The following is a 16,534-nucleotide window of genomic DNA, read 5'->3' as shown; positions in this document are numbered from 1 at the left end:
CTCCCTCATCCAGACTGAACTCAACCATCTCACTGTTTTGAATTTCAATGATCTGCTCTGCGCTGGCACACATCTGTTTAATGTGACACAGATGCTGCACAGTGTGTTTGTGTGCAAGATAAGAAACGTTTACACAAGTGTATTTTATTAATTTATTTAGGTTGCCTTGACTTGATATATGATACCATCATAAATCCTGTTTTGTGGGTTTGTTTTCATTGAATTTTTATAAGATAAATGAAACAGTGATGGCATTGAGTCAATGAGTTAGTACTGTAATTAGTGCTTTAACATTAGCTTTGAAGGCACATTAAACTGATTACACTCCTCATCAGAACCTCATTCTCATTGATATTTAACCTCCTTAATGCAAAGGAATGTGGAGGTTTAAATGGTACATGGAAATTTGGGCATAATAGCACAATCTAGTGACTAACTTAAATCAGTTAAAACAGAAGCTAACCTTAAACGAACAGAACACTCTCCATGACCTTACATGAGCAATGGATGCTCATGACCTCAATGCACAATTGCTACCGGGGATTATACCAAACATTTCTAGACTGTCTTGCATGTCAGTCCCCTTATAAATCTGTGATTAACTCAGCTTTCAGCACCTGTTAAAATCTGTGATTGGGATCTCTCATCACGTTTACTGAAAACAGTGGCTGCAATAAGATTTCACTCTGAATCCCCCTCTTACCAGATGTTACTTTAGTTCATTACTAATAGTTACATTATTATCCTTATTCACTATTAAAATATAAAATGAGTAGTACATACATAAAGTATAAGTACAGTATAAAATTCAACCAAATAAGCCTGGTGGTACATATCTGGTTGGTACATATATTTTGCCATAAAAGCACAATGTAGTGACAGTCGATTACACAGCAGCTAACCTTAAATGAAGACCCTCCATGAACTTTCTGCACAATTGCTATGATAGAATATACCCAATCAAAGGCAATCTCCTTCCTTCTTTTTCCCCTTTTGTCCTATTGGTGTTATGGCAGCGGTAGAAGCTTTAGCTAATGGATGTTAATCTTTCCTTATGTGTTTCACTTCAGCTAATCTGCTTTGCTTGTATACTCACACAATCTGATGAGCCGCTTTGTGCACCAGTTTAACCTTTTACTTTGGCATGCTCAGCAGCATGCAGCAGCAGCAGCTTCCACCATTTCCAAAAAACACCACCATGTGGTATAAAAAAGATGCTACACTTTAAATATGTTGGATGCAACAGTTTTAAATGGCTCAGTTTTGACCAAAACAAATTTACTATGAATTTTATATCTCTCACAGGGTAATGCAGGATCCTCTGCCGCTGGAATTAAGGTAAAACAGAACCTCAGAATTATTTTTATCTTTAAGTCCGTGTTGTTAGCAAGATCTGCTTTTTCATTTGACATACAGATGAGCACTTACAGGCATTCTTATTATCACAGGGTGAGCCAGGAGAACCAGGACGTGGAGGACAAAAGGTAAAACTGCATACTGCACTGAGTATTCACTTAAGATTGTTATGGTTTGGAACAAAGGACTGCACATGTGTCTTAATTGCAGCTGATTCATTTATGGAAAACAGTGAGAATTTGTTTTAATAAAACATGTATTCATTAAGTATTAAAGTACCAAAAAGTATTATAGCATACAAACTTTTTTTTGCACCGTATTGCTGTATGAAGCAAAGCTTACCAACATTTGCTTGCTACTATTAAAGGGTTAGTTCACCCAAAAATGAAAATTCTGTCAGTAATTACTCACCCTCATGTTGTTCCAACCCCGTAAGACTTCATATTCAAATATTCGGAACACAAATTAAGATATTTTTGATTAAATCTGAGAGCTGTCTCACTCCTCCATAGGCTTCTCTGTAATTGAAACTTGCCGGCCCAGAAAGTTAGTAAAGACAATGTTTAAAATAGTCCAAGTGACTACAGTGGCTCAAACATAAGTTTATCGTAGTGTAACAGTGCAGCGCTTCTAGGTTGTACGTCAGAACGGAGGCTCACTATTGGACGACGCTGGTCATGTGTGTGATGTGTGTGATGCTGGCCAATAGTGAGCCTACGTTCTGACGTACAACACAGAAGCGCTGCGCTGTTACACTACGTGAACTCACTCAGAGGCCCACACAGAAGAAAATTAATAGTTGAATAAAGTCCTTATTTTTGTTTGTTTGTTGCACACAAAAAGTATTCTCGTCGCTTGATAAACGTATGGTTGAGCCACTGTAGTCACTTGGACTATTTTAAACATCGCCTTTGGCCGGCCAGTAATTACTGTCAGAATTTTCATTTTTGGGTGAACTAACCCTTTAAAGCTACACTGTGTGATATTTTCCCCCATCTAGCGGTGAAATTGTATATGACTACCCAGTGAATATTAGTTTCTGTTCCTTTCAATTCCGAGGGCATTTTAACTCATACGGTGGACGTATTATTCCAAGATTAACATGGCTTCCAGTTCGACTTCGTCCATGAGTGTTCCTTCAAGTGATGAGGTTACTTTAGAAAACTATTACAAAGTGCATTTAGTTATTTAGTCAGTTAACATGTAATTTATGACCTCTGTGTAAAATGAATAATAGTTTTATGTTTTCATTATTTTCGTATTCTGCAAAAGCAGCACAACCTTGCTATGGTTAGACAAGCAACTATAAAACTTCGATTTTACACAAATAGGCTGAATTACCTGTCGAGAAGAAAGCAGGCAACTTCGGCGTACGTTTTAAAATCTTTGCTCCTCATGAGCTCTTTCCATCTGGGAAAAGTTACTCCAATATTGACTGTGGTCTTGCTGATTTGCCTGTCGCGTTGACGTTTTATTTCTCTCTTTCGTTTCCTTGGCGACTCTGCTACATGTCCTCGAAAATAGGCGTGATCCTCCATCTTCAGCAATCTTTCAAATCTGCCGGCAGTCGCGAGTAATCTCCCCCTCGCATTTGTCACGGTGTCACTGAGTGTAAAACGCGAAAGGCGAAGCTTGAATTTCCAGGTATGTCCCTCTTTGGCGAATGTATTTTCAAGATGGAGGCGCAACATGGCTGCCGCCATTCGAGCAACTCGCTCGTATGTATTATAAATGGCAGATTTTACGCTTACGAGAATACTTTATTAGTTGGTGGAAGTAATTACACATGAATGAGCACATATACTTTTGATAGAACAAAGTGTTTTTTGCTAAGAATCAACTTAAAAAGTTACACAGTGTAGCTTTAAGCATGTGAATGTCAGGCACCAACCTACTCAAGAAAGAAAGCGCTTTTTAGCGAGGTCAGCTTCCAGGTGAACTAATATGACTTGTAAATGCACTTTTGATTTGATGTTTTTAGGGAACCTTTAAGTTTGTGCCTTAGTACACCTTGGCATAGACTCCTACTCCAACATAAGCCGTAAAAACATAATTCTACACCATGCTGTTATAGTTTGTTTACTTTGTCTTTTTTAAAGTGATATGTTTTGCATCACACTTTATTTACTTGTTCTGTTTACTAATTAAATACCGTTAGGCTTCACTGAATATTCAATCTGCTCCAAATTCAGAGTGAGAATCCAAGAGAACAGCTTGGGTTCTCTTGCAGAAATGTTCATCACATTTACAGCACTTGTATGTTTACACAAAAGTCCTGTGTAAACATACAACTCTAAAATTGCAGTCTGGGATCTATTTAACAGCACAATTCTGAGCACTAGTCCTACTCACTTTTCACATGTGTTTTTATTTCAGTAGAGCATGAGCTAATTAACAACAGAATTTTATCATGGTTACATGGTATGTTCGTGCTTCTGAGGATTTAGTTTTTCTTCCTCTTTTCTCATGATATACTGTGCCCAAAGTAATATAATAATTAGGACTGTCAAGCGACATTTTTTTTAATCTAATTTAATTGCATGATATGCCGATTAATTAAGCTAATTTATCACCAAATTAACATAAAATTTGGCATAAAATTTTGATCCCCTGAAGATAATTTAAATTCATTTTTGTGTTAAATGAGAAAAGCATCAAATAGACATTACAAAAATAGCTTTAGAAATAAATATTTTGATTCAACATAGAATTTATTATACAAACGTTTAAGGTTACAACAGCCTAAACAGAAGCTGCATTTGAATTGGTATTTAGATATATTTACAGACCAAAACTTTTCTTCAAAATATCTTATTTTATGTTCTCCAAAAGAAAGAAAGTCATACAGGCTTAAAATGACACGAGGATGAGTATCCTCAAAATATGATTTTTTACTACTTTTATGAAATGATATCACATTTTCTCTCATGCTATTCGGCATTTTCAATGCTATTTGGCACATATCACATTTGCACTGAGGCATTTTTGCCCTGATACCTTCAAATGATACAGTATCTTGATTTTTAGGGGCTTTCTAGCTAACTGCGTTCTAGGCTCCAACACGCAGTGAATTGTTGCCCTGCATCATGTTTCGTCACTAATAAACTGTATGAAATGTAAGATGACCTACATAGATCTGGGGCGGGGCTGGTGCTTTAAATGCATTAAATCATTTTATTCACATTATTTTTCCATAACTAATTAATTCAAACTCATCGTTTTATCACCAAAATTACATATTTGAAGGTTTTTTCTCTGAAGAACGTCAGTGGGGAAAGGCATATAGTTCATCATAACATTGTAATATACATAACATCACACACCTGTTATATTGTCAAGTCAAGTCATCTTCATTTATATAGCGCTTTTAACAATGTAGATTGTTCCAAAGCAGCTTTACAATGATAATAGGAAATTAAAGTAAAGTGTTTTGGCTTTATAGCAGCTCCAGAATAAAGTTATTGTCCAGCTAAAGTTAGTTTGATTGATTCCCTTCTGTCGCAACAATCATTAGTTATTATCTTAGGGGCCGCTAACACAACACCGTTTTAACAGAAAACTCTTAAGTTCTTTCTGCGCAAACTTCAAAAACGCGAACCAGTGAGGCACATGCGTATTACGAGTTCAGTCTATAGGTATGTGTGTTTGAATATATGTGCGCAGGCGTGTAGTCCTTCCCTACAAATCAACCCTCAACATACTACTTGTCTGGCCTTAAAATTAATAATACAGAATTTGTATCGCTTCCACGTAGCCAAGCGAACCGGAATTATCCCGACAATGCTTTATCTGTAGATAGGTAAAGGGAGGGGAGGGAGGCCTTCACAGGGAATAGCCTAGTTGACATTTCAGGACTGCGCTGTCGTCGCGTCCAGGCGGAGGTCCTTCATCAGATCTGGATACAGCCTGGATCTGGCGGACTGCGGTAAACCTCTGGATAAACAGAGAGACTAATATTAGCGTAGACGCCATTCTTCTTATTGTGACAAGGCAAAAGAGGTGTTTTGTTACTGATTTTGACTATGCCACTCCAATTTTGTTTGGGTAGGAGTCCCCAAGTCAATAGAGGGATTTCCCGCTAGGCTATCCAATTAAATGAATAAACTTAAGGCAAGACTGCTATAAAAATTAATACATCGCTTTTATTAAATACATGGATTCTGGTCTCATTCGATTTCTTTCACAAGCTAGCCACATTTAGTAATACAGGGTGGCAGTAGAAGAGACTATGTGGGGTAACAATACTTCACAAAAAAGAAAATATACACAACAAATAAATAAATACAATACACCCCAAAAAGAAATTACAAACTTTCTACACCGCACACTGCGTGCACAAATACACACCAAACTTTCCACACCACACGGGTGTATAAATCAAAATGAGTATCTTCCCCCACTAGTTACTCTGTTGGAAGCTGTTGGAAATGACCTAGCTTGGAGTTCACAAAATAAACCATAAAGAAAATGCAACGGATTAATTTTTGGGCCAACAAACAAACAAATAAGCAAAATAAACCGATTACAATACCATAATCCTATTAAGAAACTGAAAAATAAAGGTAGGGAAAAACAGTGGTCATTTGCACTGGATGGATCGAATTCTATAAAGAAAAACAATAAGGCAAAAACACATTCTTATTAAAACATACAAGTATTATCTCTAGACATAACATTAGTTCCAACTAGAGACCACGGCCCGTACATCTATTACAAAGTCAATCAATGTTAAAATATGCTAGCTATTCCAGAATTACATGAATAAATAGATACCTTATTTCAGACGCCACAGGAAGTACAACCGTCGTTAATATCCACTGCTCATCTCGTTCAGCATAGCCAATATGAGGGCCTTTAAGGAAACTTCTCTAAAAAGTATTTATTTATTTTAATACATACAAAAAGGTATTTCACCGCTCATTTCGGACAATAAAACAACCTGTTTTGATAAAGGATGAACACTTACGTGCAGTGTGCTGCAATAATTGCTTTTTGGCTGATTTCAGAAACCACAGGAAGTACAATCATTCATATTCATTGCTCATCCCACTCAACATAGCCAATGTGAGGGCCTTTACGGTAAATTCTGTGCAGTGTACTGCAATGGTAACCCAGTGTCCACCACTCATCCAGTCAAACCTTCTCAGCATTAAGGTATTTAGACCACACGTCTAAACAAACCAACAGAGCTTGTTCTTCCAGCGACCGACCATGCCAAACAATTCAAACACTGCAGCCATTCCACCCAACAGGAAGTGACATATTTAAAGGGAACTTACACCCTCTACTGATACCCTCAGCAGCGCCCTCTACTGACCTGGGTACATTATGATGTAACGAGTACATCAGGATTTATGGGAAGTGTTCCCGGTTCCGGCTGACCTAATCTATGCAGCCTAACATTGAATTATAAAAGTCTATAATGTGTTATGTGTATGCTAGGTCAAAGAGATGTGTTTTTAGTCTAGCTTTGAACTGTTAGAGTGTGTCTGCTTCCCGGGCCAATGTTAGGAAGACTGTTCCAAAGTTTTGTTTCTAAATAATAAAAGGATCTACCGCCAGCAGTTGATTTTGATATTCTAGGTATTATCAACTGGCCGGAATTTTGAGATCGCAATAGACGTGAAGGACTATAATGCATTAAGAGCTCGCAAAAAGTACTGGGGAGCTAAACCATTTAGTGCTTTGTAAGTAATCAGCAATATTTTTAAATGTATACAATGTTTAATAGGGAGCCAGTGCAGTGTTGACAGAACTGGGCTAATATGGTCATACTTACTGGTTCTGGTAAGAACTCGAGCTGCTGCGTTTTGGACCAGTTGTAATTTATTTATTAAGCGTGCAGGGCAACCACCCATAATATCATTACAATAATCTAGCCTTGATGTCATGAACGCATGGAATTATTGTTACGCATTTGTCAATGAGAGCATATGACGTAATTTAGATATATTTTTAAGATGGAAAAATGCGGTTTTACAGATACTAGACAGGTGACTTTCAAATGAAAGATTGGTATCAAAGAGAACACCCAGGTTCCTAACCGACGACGAAGACTTGACAGAGCAGCCATCAAGTGTTAGACAGTATTCTAGATTATTACGTGAGGACGTTTTTTGTCCAATAATTAGAATCTCTGTTTTTTCAGAATTAAGTAGTAGGAAATTACTAGTCATCCATTTTTTTATATTAGCTATACATTCCGTTAATTTTGTGAATTGGTAAGTTTCGTCAGTGCGTGAAGAAATATAGAGCTGAGTATCATTGGCATAACAGTGAAAACTAAGTCATGCTTCCTAATGATATTTCCCAAGGGTAAGCATGTACAGAGTGAAAATCAACGGTCCTAGTACTGAGCCTTGTGGTACGCCATACTGAACTTGTGATCGATGAGACATCTCTTCATTTAGTGCTACAAACTGATAACGGTCAGATAAGTATGATTTAAACCATGTTAATGCAATTCCACTAATGCCAACATCATTTTCAAGTCTATTTAAAAGAATGTTGTGGTCAATAGTATCAAATGCAGCACTAAGATCGAGTAACACTAATAGAGAGATACAACCACGATCGGATGATAAGAGCAAATCATTTGTCACTCTAATGAGAGCAGTCTCAGTACTATGGTACGGTCTAAATCCTGACTGAAAATCCTCGCAGATATCATTTCTTTCTAAAAAGGAACATAGTTGTGAGGATACCGCCTTTTCTAGTATTTTTGACAACTTACAATCAAGTTGCGTTTTTTTAACAAGCGGTTTAATCATAGCCAGCTTAAAAGTTTTTGGTACGTATCCTAATGACAAATATGAATTAATGATATTAAAGGAACACTCCACCCATTTGCATTAAGCTTTGCATTGTTAGAAACCCAGTCATACTATTGAATGGTCGTGCAACACTCTCTCATTTCCCCCTGAGACGGGAGAAATCCATATTTACCTCTTAACACTTCCTCCCACAATGACGCAAAAATCGTCATTTTGCGTCATTGTCGGAGGAAGTGTAAGAGGGGGGGATTTCTGTTGAGACTACAAGCACTAGTTCCCACCCTTTCAAACCCGCCCATAGGGGGTTGGACCTAATGCGCTAACAGACCTATCACAGACCTATTGCTTTCTGCGGTCGCCATTCATTGTTTACATGCACACCTTTTGTTTCAATCTAACTGAATTCATTCCGATTGGTGAATCTGAATGTAGTGTTTACATGAACGCTAAACAAGTGATCGGTTGATGTGCGTTTTAACATTGCTAAGAAAATTCCCGCTCCTCCGTGAGAGATGCGAGACCGGTGCGTCTCAGTAATGACGCCACCGGCTTCGCGCCGTTCTCCCGCGCCCCTCAGCCTCGTCCTGCTCACCACAGTAAACATGATGAATGGCGACTGTAGAACGCAAGAGCCGAATCCCGGACATTTTGGGCGATCTCGAAATCCAGGGCAAACTCATCACGGAGACTCGCTAGTAGCTTAGCTTTGTTGTTGTCAACTGCCCTCTCTTACCGGTAGGCGTGGCTTGGGAGTGGCCTCCTAGGGCAGCGAAGCAAGTGCATTCTGGGAGTTGTTGTCTTTCATCCACATAAGCCAAAAATACATTTTCTGGCTTTTCTTAGTCTAGAAAGCTCCAAATTCAAAAATAATTTCACATTTCTTCTACATAAATGACCTATTTTAAATACACATTCATCTTTCCAGAGGTAAAGTGTCCCTTTAAGAAGAGGATATATGACCTCAGGAAGCATCTCTTTCAGTAGCTTAGTCGGAATAGGGTCTAACATACATGTTGTCGATTTAGATGATTTAACGAGTTTAACGAATGATTCCTCTTCTATAGCAATGAATGAATCAAATTTTTCCTTAGGGTCACTACAATGCACTGCCTGATGCGATACTGTAGTAGACGGTTGCATAGTTATAATTTTCTCCCTGATATTATCAATCTTATAAGTGAAGAAGTTCATAAAGTCATTACTGCCCAGCTGGCATTTTAACGTAGAGTCAGCGTTGAATCAACGTCAGGTGTCAGTGTTGGATAACCGTTGGATTTTGTCATGGTTGTAAAAATAATGTTGATTTGACGTACAACTCAAATTTTATTTATATTTCTATGTTGAATCCATAGTGAGTTAACAACACCATTTCAACCATTTGGTGTTCAACGTTGTTTTGACGTTGAATTAATGTTTTTTCATAAACTGACATTATTTCAACCACATTTAAACGTTTAAGGTCAGTCGAATGCCAGCTGGGTGCTGTGCTGCTTGGAAACTTCGGGGCTTGAAGCTTTATTTTTTGTTAGTTTAGCCACTGTTTCAAATAAATATCTAGGGTTTTGTTTATTTTCTTTTAATAGGGTTGAAAAATAAGCAGATCTAGCAGCTTTTAAGGTCTCTCTGTATGCAATCCAGCTCTCTTTCCATGAAATGCGAAATACCTCTAGTTTTGTTTTCTTCCCGTTCTTCTTTAAGCGCAACGGAGCAACTGTTGCTGGAAAAGAGAGAGTTAAAAGTTTCTGTCGCAATATCGAGTTCTTCTAAGCTATCTGGGATGCTGAGATGATGAAACTGATCAGGAAGATTATTAATAAAGCAATCTTTAGTGGCAGAAGTCATAGGTCTAACATATTTGTAACACAGAGTCGGCTTTGCAGCCTTGGCTAAATGAAGTTTACACGAGACTAGATAATGATCTGAGATGTCATCGCTCTGCTGCAGAATTTCAACGGCATCAACATTGATTCCGTGTGATAATATTAGATCTAGGGTATGATTACGACAATGAGTAGGTCCTGACACATGTTGTCTAACTCCAATAGAGTTAAGAATGTCTTTAAATGCCAGTCCCAATGCATCTTTTTCGTTATCTACATGTATATTAATTAAAATCACCAACAATTATGAATTTATCTGCAACCAGTACTAACTCTGAAAGAAAGTCAGCAAATTCTTTGATAAAGTCTGTATGGTGCCCTGGTGGCCTGTATACAGTAGCCAGCACAAATATCAAATGTGATTTATCATTTACACTATATATTGCTATATTAAGCACCAACCCTTCAAAAGAATTATATTTGAAACTAGACTTCTTAGTAATTCTAAAAATATTACTACAAATTACAGCAACACCTCCCCCTTTGCCTTTCAGACGAGGTTCATGTTTATAACAGTAATCTTGCGGGGTGGACTCATTTAAAGTAATGTAATCGTTTGATTTTAGCCAGGTTTCTGTCAAACACAGCACATATAGATTATAGTCTATAATCATATCATTAACAATAAGTGCTTTTGAAGTAAGGGATCTAATATTCAGCAACCCAAGCTTTATCATTTGCTCATTTGTATTATATCTGTTTTTTATTTGTTGAACATCAATTACATTTTTACCCTTAGTTGGGTTTGGAAGTTTTTTGTATGTCCTAATTCAGGGAACAGACACAGTCTCTATATGATGATATCTAGGTGAAAGAGGCTCTATGTGATGGGATTTATCTGACCTTGGTGACGTGAGACAACTGGCAGACGGTCGGTTTAGCCAGTCTGTCTGCTTCCTGACCTGAGCCCCAGATTGTCATGTTTGAGCTCTAAGACTATGTGCCATCTTACTAGAGAGAAGAGCAGCACCATCCCAGGAGGGATGAATACCATCTCTTTTCAACAAGGCAGGTCTGCCAACTTTTCCAATAGTCTATGAATTCTATATTATTTTGCGGACACCACTTAGGCAACCAGCCATTGAGTGAGGACAATCTACTAAGTATCTCATCACTCCTGCGAACAGGAAGGGGGCCAGAGCAAATTACAGTGCCTGACATCGTACTTGCGAGTTCACACACCTCCTTAACATTAATTTTGGTGATCTCCGACTGGCAGAGTCGAACATCATTTGTGCCGACGTGAATAATAATCTTAAGAGAATTTACAATTAGCATTAGCCAGAACTTTTAAATTTTGCTTCGCTCTGGCTCCCGGCAAACATGTGACTATAGTGGCTGGTGTATCTATTTTCAAGTTCCGTATAATAGAATCGCCAATAACTAGGGCACATTCAACAGGATTCACAGTGGGTGTTTCACTGAGAGGGGAGAATCTATTTGAAGTTGTAATCGGAATGGAAGAGCTGTGTTTTGTCCCGCGACTACAGCGTCTCACCTTCACCCAGTTGCCCTGCTGCACGGGCTCTACTTCAGCCGGAACCGAACAATGTAAAGAGTTCACTAAGCTAGTCGCATCCAAAGCAGTATCTAAAGCCCTTGCACTCTTACAATTAACCTCGATTAAAGCTTGGATGCGTGTCTCTAGTTCTGAAATCTTCCCCGTCAGCTTTACTATCTCCCTGCATTTATCACATGTAAATCCTGTGCTGACAGAGAAGGATATGCTAAACATGTTGCATGAGGTGCAAGTAACAATAAGAGGAGAAGATGACATGACATACCGTGTTTGATACCGCTGATCCTACTCACCTAAGTTGTTTGATGGACTCGTAAAAGGCGCAAGCTCGTGCGCGAGAAAAATAAATAAATAATTAAATAAAGAGCGCACAGATGGCACGCTAACAGGCTAGCGAATTACTACTGTGTTGTGCTAGCAATAACGATTTAGATTGAAGCTAGCGATGTCAGGTTAATGTGTTTATTTTATTGTGTTTATTTATTTGGATCCCCATTAGCTTCCACAATGTGGTTGCTAGTCTTCCTGGGGCCCATAAAAGTGCTGAAACGTATGTACAATTAAAATACACAAATATAACATACATAAATATAACATCCATATAACATAACCACATGTATACATTTATCCACATATACACATTCACACACATACAGCATTTGAAAAAGTCAGTACCTACAGCATTTGAAAAAGTCAGTACCTATAACAGTCACAAATTAACTGATGTAATACTATTAATTGTAATCTGTTTTAGAGTCTTCTTAAAATTACATATGTTGGATATTTGCCTTGTTCTTAAGTCCAATTTATTCCAAGCAGATGACGTTCTAACTAATACTGTTCTTGTCATACAATTGGACCTTGCAGATGGAACCACTAACACACCTGAGCTCACCTGACGCGTAACATGTCCGTGACAATACCCACTAAAAACAAATTTATCTACAAAAGATTTTGGATTGTTTTTAAATAGAGCATTGTGAATATAACAGAGAACACTTATATTGAGTTTGTCCTCCACCTTTATCCAGCCCAAACAGGTATGCATTTTATCCACACTAGAGCGAAAAGAGCAACCTAGGGCTACTCTTGCAGCTCTGTTCTGAACGATTTGTAATTTTTTCAGATGTCCCTGTGTAGCACTGGACCAAATTACTGGACAGTACCCCAGATGTGACAGAACTAAAGACTGGACAACTGTTTTCATAACTAATGGTGGACAATATACTGAACATCTCCGGGAAAAAGCAATGCCTTTAGCCATTTTAGACACCATATAATCAATCTGATCAGCCCAAGAGAGCTGACTATCCAGCTTCACACCCAAGAGTTTAGTCTGACTCACCTGCTCTACCACAGCTGTATCAATAATTAGATTTAAGTTGCAAGGATTGCCAAGCATACGTTTAGTACCAAAGACTATACATTTAGTTTTAGATATATTGAAAGCTAATTTATTAAGTTTCACCCAATTTGTAATGGCATTAAGTTCATTCTGCAAGGTGCAACTTATGTCAGTTATTGTAGGTGATGCATAAAACATTGTAGCATCATCTGCATAAAGTACAACATCTGCTCTTGAAACAGCATGTGACAGATCATTAACAAACACAGAAAACAACAATGGACCCAAACAGCTGCCCTGGGGAATACCGCATGACAACTGTTTACAATCAGAAAAGCTCCCATTGAAAAATACCCGCTGACTTCTACCAGAGAGATAACTGCATAGGACACAGACTGATGTGAAAACCCATAGCACTTAAGCTTAGACAGTAAAATGTCATGGTCAATAACATCAAAAGCTGCTGTGAAATCCAGCAGCACAGCACCCACAAGCTTTTTATCATCCATAAAAGTTAACCACTGGTCTACCATTTGTACCAATGCAGTATTAGTGGAGTGTCCTGGCTTATAAGCATGCTGTGAATTGGAGAGCAAATTATTCGATACAAAGTACTGCATCATTTGATTAAAAAGTAACTTTTCAAATATTTTGCTCAATAGGTAGAATGTTAATTGGTCTACAATTTGATTCAGTGAGACCTAATCTATCATCTTTCACTAAAGGTATAATTTTAGACTGCTTCCAAATTTCCGGAAACACCCCACTTATCACAGATCTATTAAAAATGTGACTGATAGGCTTGCATAAGATATTAGCGACAGTTTTAAAAATGTTGCCATCCAAGTGATCTATACCTGCAGTTTTTTCCTCCGGGAGAGAGAGCAACATCCTTTCAACAATTTCCTCTCTAACTGTACCAAATGTCAATGAACAAGATTTATTCCTCATAATGTTCTTCACATTACTACAAGGTGAATCCTTAGGGTATGATAACATACTAGATCTTAAATTTGCAGTTTTCTTTATAAAAAAGTCATTCAAATGATTTGCTATATCCAAAGGTTTAGTAATTATTTCTGCTGCTGTTTCCAAATACATATTAGAACACTTTGGTTTTTTACACATTAGCCTATTTCATTTATAACTTTCCACAATTGCTTGCTGTTATTTGATGAATTACTAATCTTTTGGCTAAAATATATTTTCTTTTTTAATCTATTTAGCTTTGTCACTTTATTTCTCAACTTACAATAATACCTTTCATCTATATCACTTTTAGATTTTAGAGTTTCAGCTTTGGCATTATCCCTTTCCCTCATTATAAATTTCAGCTCGGCATCTAACCAAGGAGCATTATTGCCTTTTATCGACCTTTTTCTAATTGGTGCATGTTTGTCAACTATTTTCACAAACCTATCCATAAAAATACGTAAAGAAGCATTAACATCCTCCTCGTCACAAACCACCGACCAAGTGGACCTTTCAACATCTTCCACAAACGCATTAGGATCGAACGTTTTATAAGACCTTCGATAGACAATCCTTGCACCAAATTTAGGCAATTTAGTTTTCTTTGTTGTGATGATTAAATTATGATCACTGCATCCTACTCCAACTGAGATGACATGTGAACACAACTCATACACATTTGTAAAAATGTGGTCAATGCATGTTGATTTAAATTTACCATTCAACGAAATTCTTGTGGGTTGTGTAACAATCTGCTGAAGGTTAGAAGCATTAGTTATAGTAGGCTAATCATCTTTCTACGTAAATAACACTTCTTTGAAAACCAATCAATGTTGAAATCCCCCAAAAGAAAGATATCTTTGGTTTGAGCAGCTGCCTTCTCAATGTTATCACATATCTTTTCCAAGTAATCTACATTTGAACTGGGAGGTCGGTAACAGCAGCCCACTAAAATGGGTTTGTTAAACTGAATATTTAACTGTAGCCATATCATTTCAATATCGCTGCCCATCAAATCTTCCCTTGGAGTGACTGCAATATTTTCACTAATATAGAATGCAACACCCCCACCATTATGATTTCTATCTTTTCTAAATAGTCTATACCCCTCAACAGCTAGCTGTGAATTATCAAAACTGTGGTCTAAGTGTGTTTCTGATAAGGCCAATACATGAATCCCATTGGAACAGATGTTTATAATTTCATGAACCTTATTTCTGAGACTACAAATGTTCAAATGAGCTAAGACTAAACCTTTCTTAGGCAAGTTTGAAAGTAAATTTGTCATATTAATAAAATTAAAACATCAAAACAAAAACATCAGGATAAAAATCTAAATAAAGGTCATGAGCAGTTATTCAGATGCTTGCTTTGGTCCATTTGCCGGCCAAATTATAAGCTTATCATACCTTAAGCTGGCTCTTTCACCTTTCTCTCTTGCCTCTTTCAGTTTTGGCAGCAGTTCACGTCTAGCCTGGCTGCGCCCTCCTACGCACTTCCGCTCAATTTCATTTTCCTTCAGTACTACCAGAGAATGTCTAATAGGAAGAGAATTGGCACTCTCTGCTTACTTCCGGTTTCTAGACTGGCTGCAGTAACACGTCTCTGACCATGCGGGGGCGCTCGCAGGCGAGTGCAGAATGAATGGAGGTCTATGGCGCTATACCCATCAAAATCCACTTTTCTCAGGATATAATTTTTTGTCTAGTAATTTGAATGTTGTATTCGAAAGGAGATGCAAAGAAATTACACATTGCTGGGTGTTAGATTTTTTAGAGTCACTTTTTTGCTTTAAAAAGTCTTTTAAAATGTCAATGACGTCATACACATCGTACGACCAGAGATACTGCTTTACGGCAATCCTTCAGTCACTTTGGTGCTTTCGTGCTCTGCACTTTCTTTTCTCTCGAGGCATCGACAACACAGCTGACACAGGTAAATACACATGCTAGAAGAGTTTTTGTTTTGTTTGTTTCTGGTCCCGCTTCGGATGCCACGATGCCATCAAGCGGTATCTCTGGTCGTAAGCAGTCCTTCACTGACCAATCAGCGTTCATTAGCAGAATGCTAGTGTGTTATGGGCAACAACAACTCAACCTGTAAGAAATCGAAAGGACATAAGTACTCGTTCATTCCATTTTCGACCTATAACCCATGTTGAACTTGCAAAACCTACAATAAAATTTGAGATTTCTCAACGGCAATCAGGTGAAAGAGACACATTTAGCCGTCTAGCCCCATAGACTCCCATTCAGTCTGCACTCGCCCGCGATCACCTCCAGTGGAATTCTAATGGAACTGCAACCAAGATTGATACAATGGGGCTAATAGGAAGTGCCAAGGCTCTCCGTAGACGGGCTCTGGTACTACGTCTGGGACTGCTGTATATTCTTAGGTTTCCAGAAACCAATTTTTTGTAGGACCAATCAGCGAACAGAGGGAGTGGCTGAGAACGATGACGTTGATGTAGTGCGTCAGTTTGCGTTGGAGTTCAGTAATGGCAGCGGAGAAAGACGTGAGAAAAGCTATTCGGTCCGTTGTTGCAAAACTGCAGAATATATAGAAGTTAAAGCCGGAGCAAGATCAATGTTTGCTAAGTTTTGTTGGTTGTCATGATGTTGTGACCCTCCTCCCCACGGGGTTCGGGAAAAGTTTGATTTTCCAGCTCACTCCGCTAATGAGTTAGCTA

The 16,534-nt window shown here is 38.0% G+C and overlaps 1 protein-coding gene and 1 long non-coding RNA gene across 3 annotated transcripts in view; one reads left to right on the top strand and one right to left on the bottom strand.

The window, feature by feature from the left end:
- col25a1 (collagen type XXV alpha 1 chain) overlaps positions 1–16,534 on the top strand; it is a 719,149-nt gene that overhangs the window by 637,428 nt on the left and 65,187 nt on the right. For both annotated transcript variants that reach the window (XM_082152225.1, XM_082152224.1), the window contains 2 exons: positions 1,306–1,338; positions 1,449–1,484. In XM_082152225.1, the coding sequence (XP_082008351.1) occupies positions 1,306–1,338; positions 1,449–1,484 (69 nt within the window). The remainder of the gene's footprint in view (positions 1–1,305; positions 1,339–1,448; positions 1,485–16,534) is intronic.
- LOC309486617 overlaps positions 4,561–16,534 on the bottom strand; it is a 28,267-nt gene continuing 16,293 nt past the window's right edge. The window contains exons 2-3 of the long non-coding RNA XR_014201619.1: positions 6,682–8,068; positions 4,561–5,332 (exon numbers count right to left, since the gene is read on the bottom strand). This is a non-coding gene — a long non-coding RNA (uncharacterized lncRNA). The remainder of the gene's footprint in view (positions 5,333–6,681; positions 8,069–16,534) is intronic.

The sequence above is a fragment of the Leuciscus leuciscus genome, assembly GCF_965113295.1.
Source record: "Leuciscus leuciscus genome assembly, chromosome: 2".
Taxonomy (NCBI): Eukaryota; Metazoa; Chordata; class Actinopteri; order Cypriniformes; family Leuciscidae; genus Leuciscus; species Leuciscus leuciscus.
This window is presented reverse-complemented; position numbering and strand designations above follow the sequence as displayed.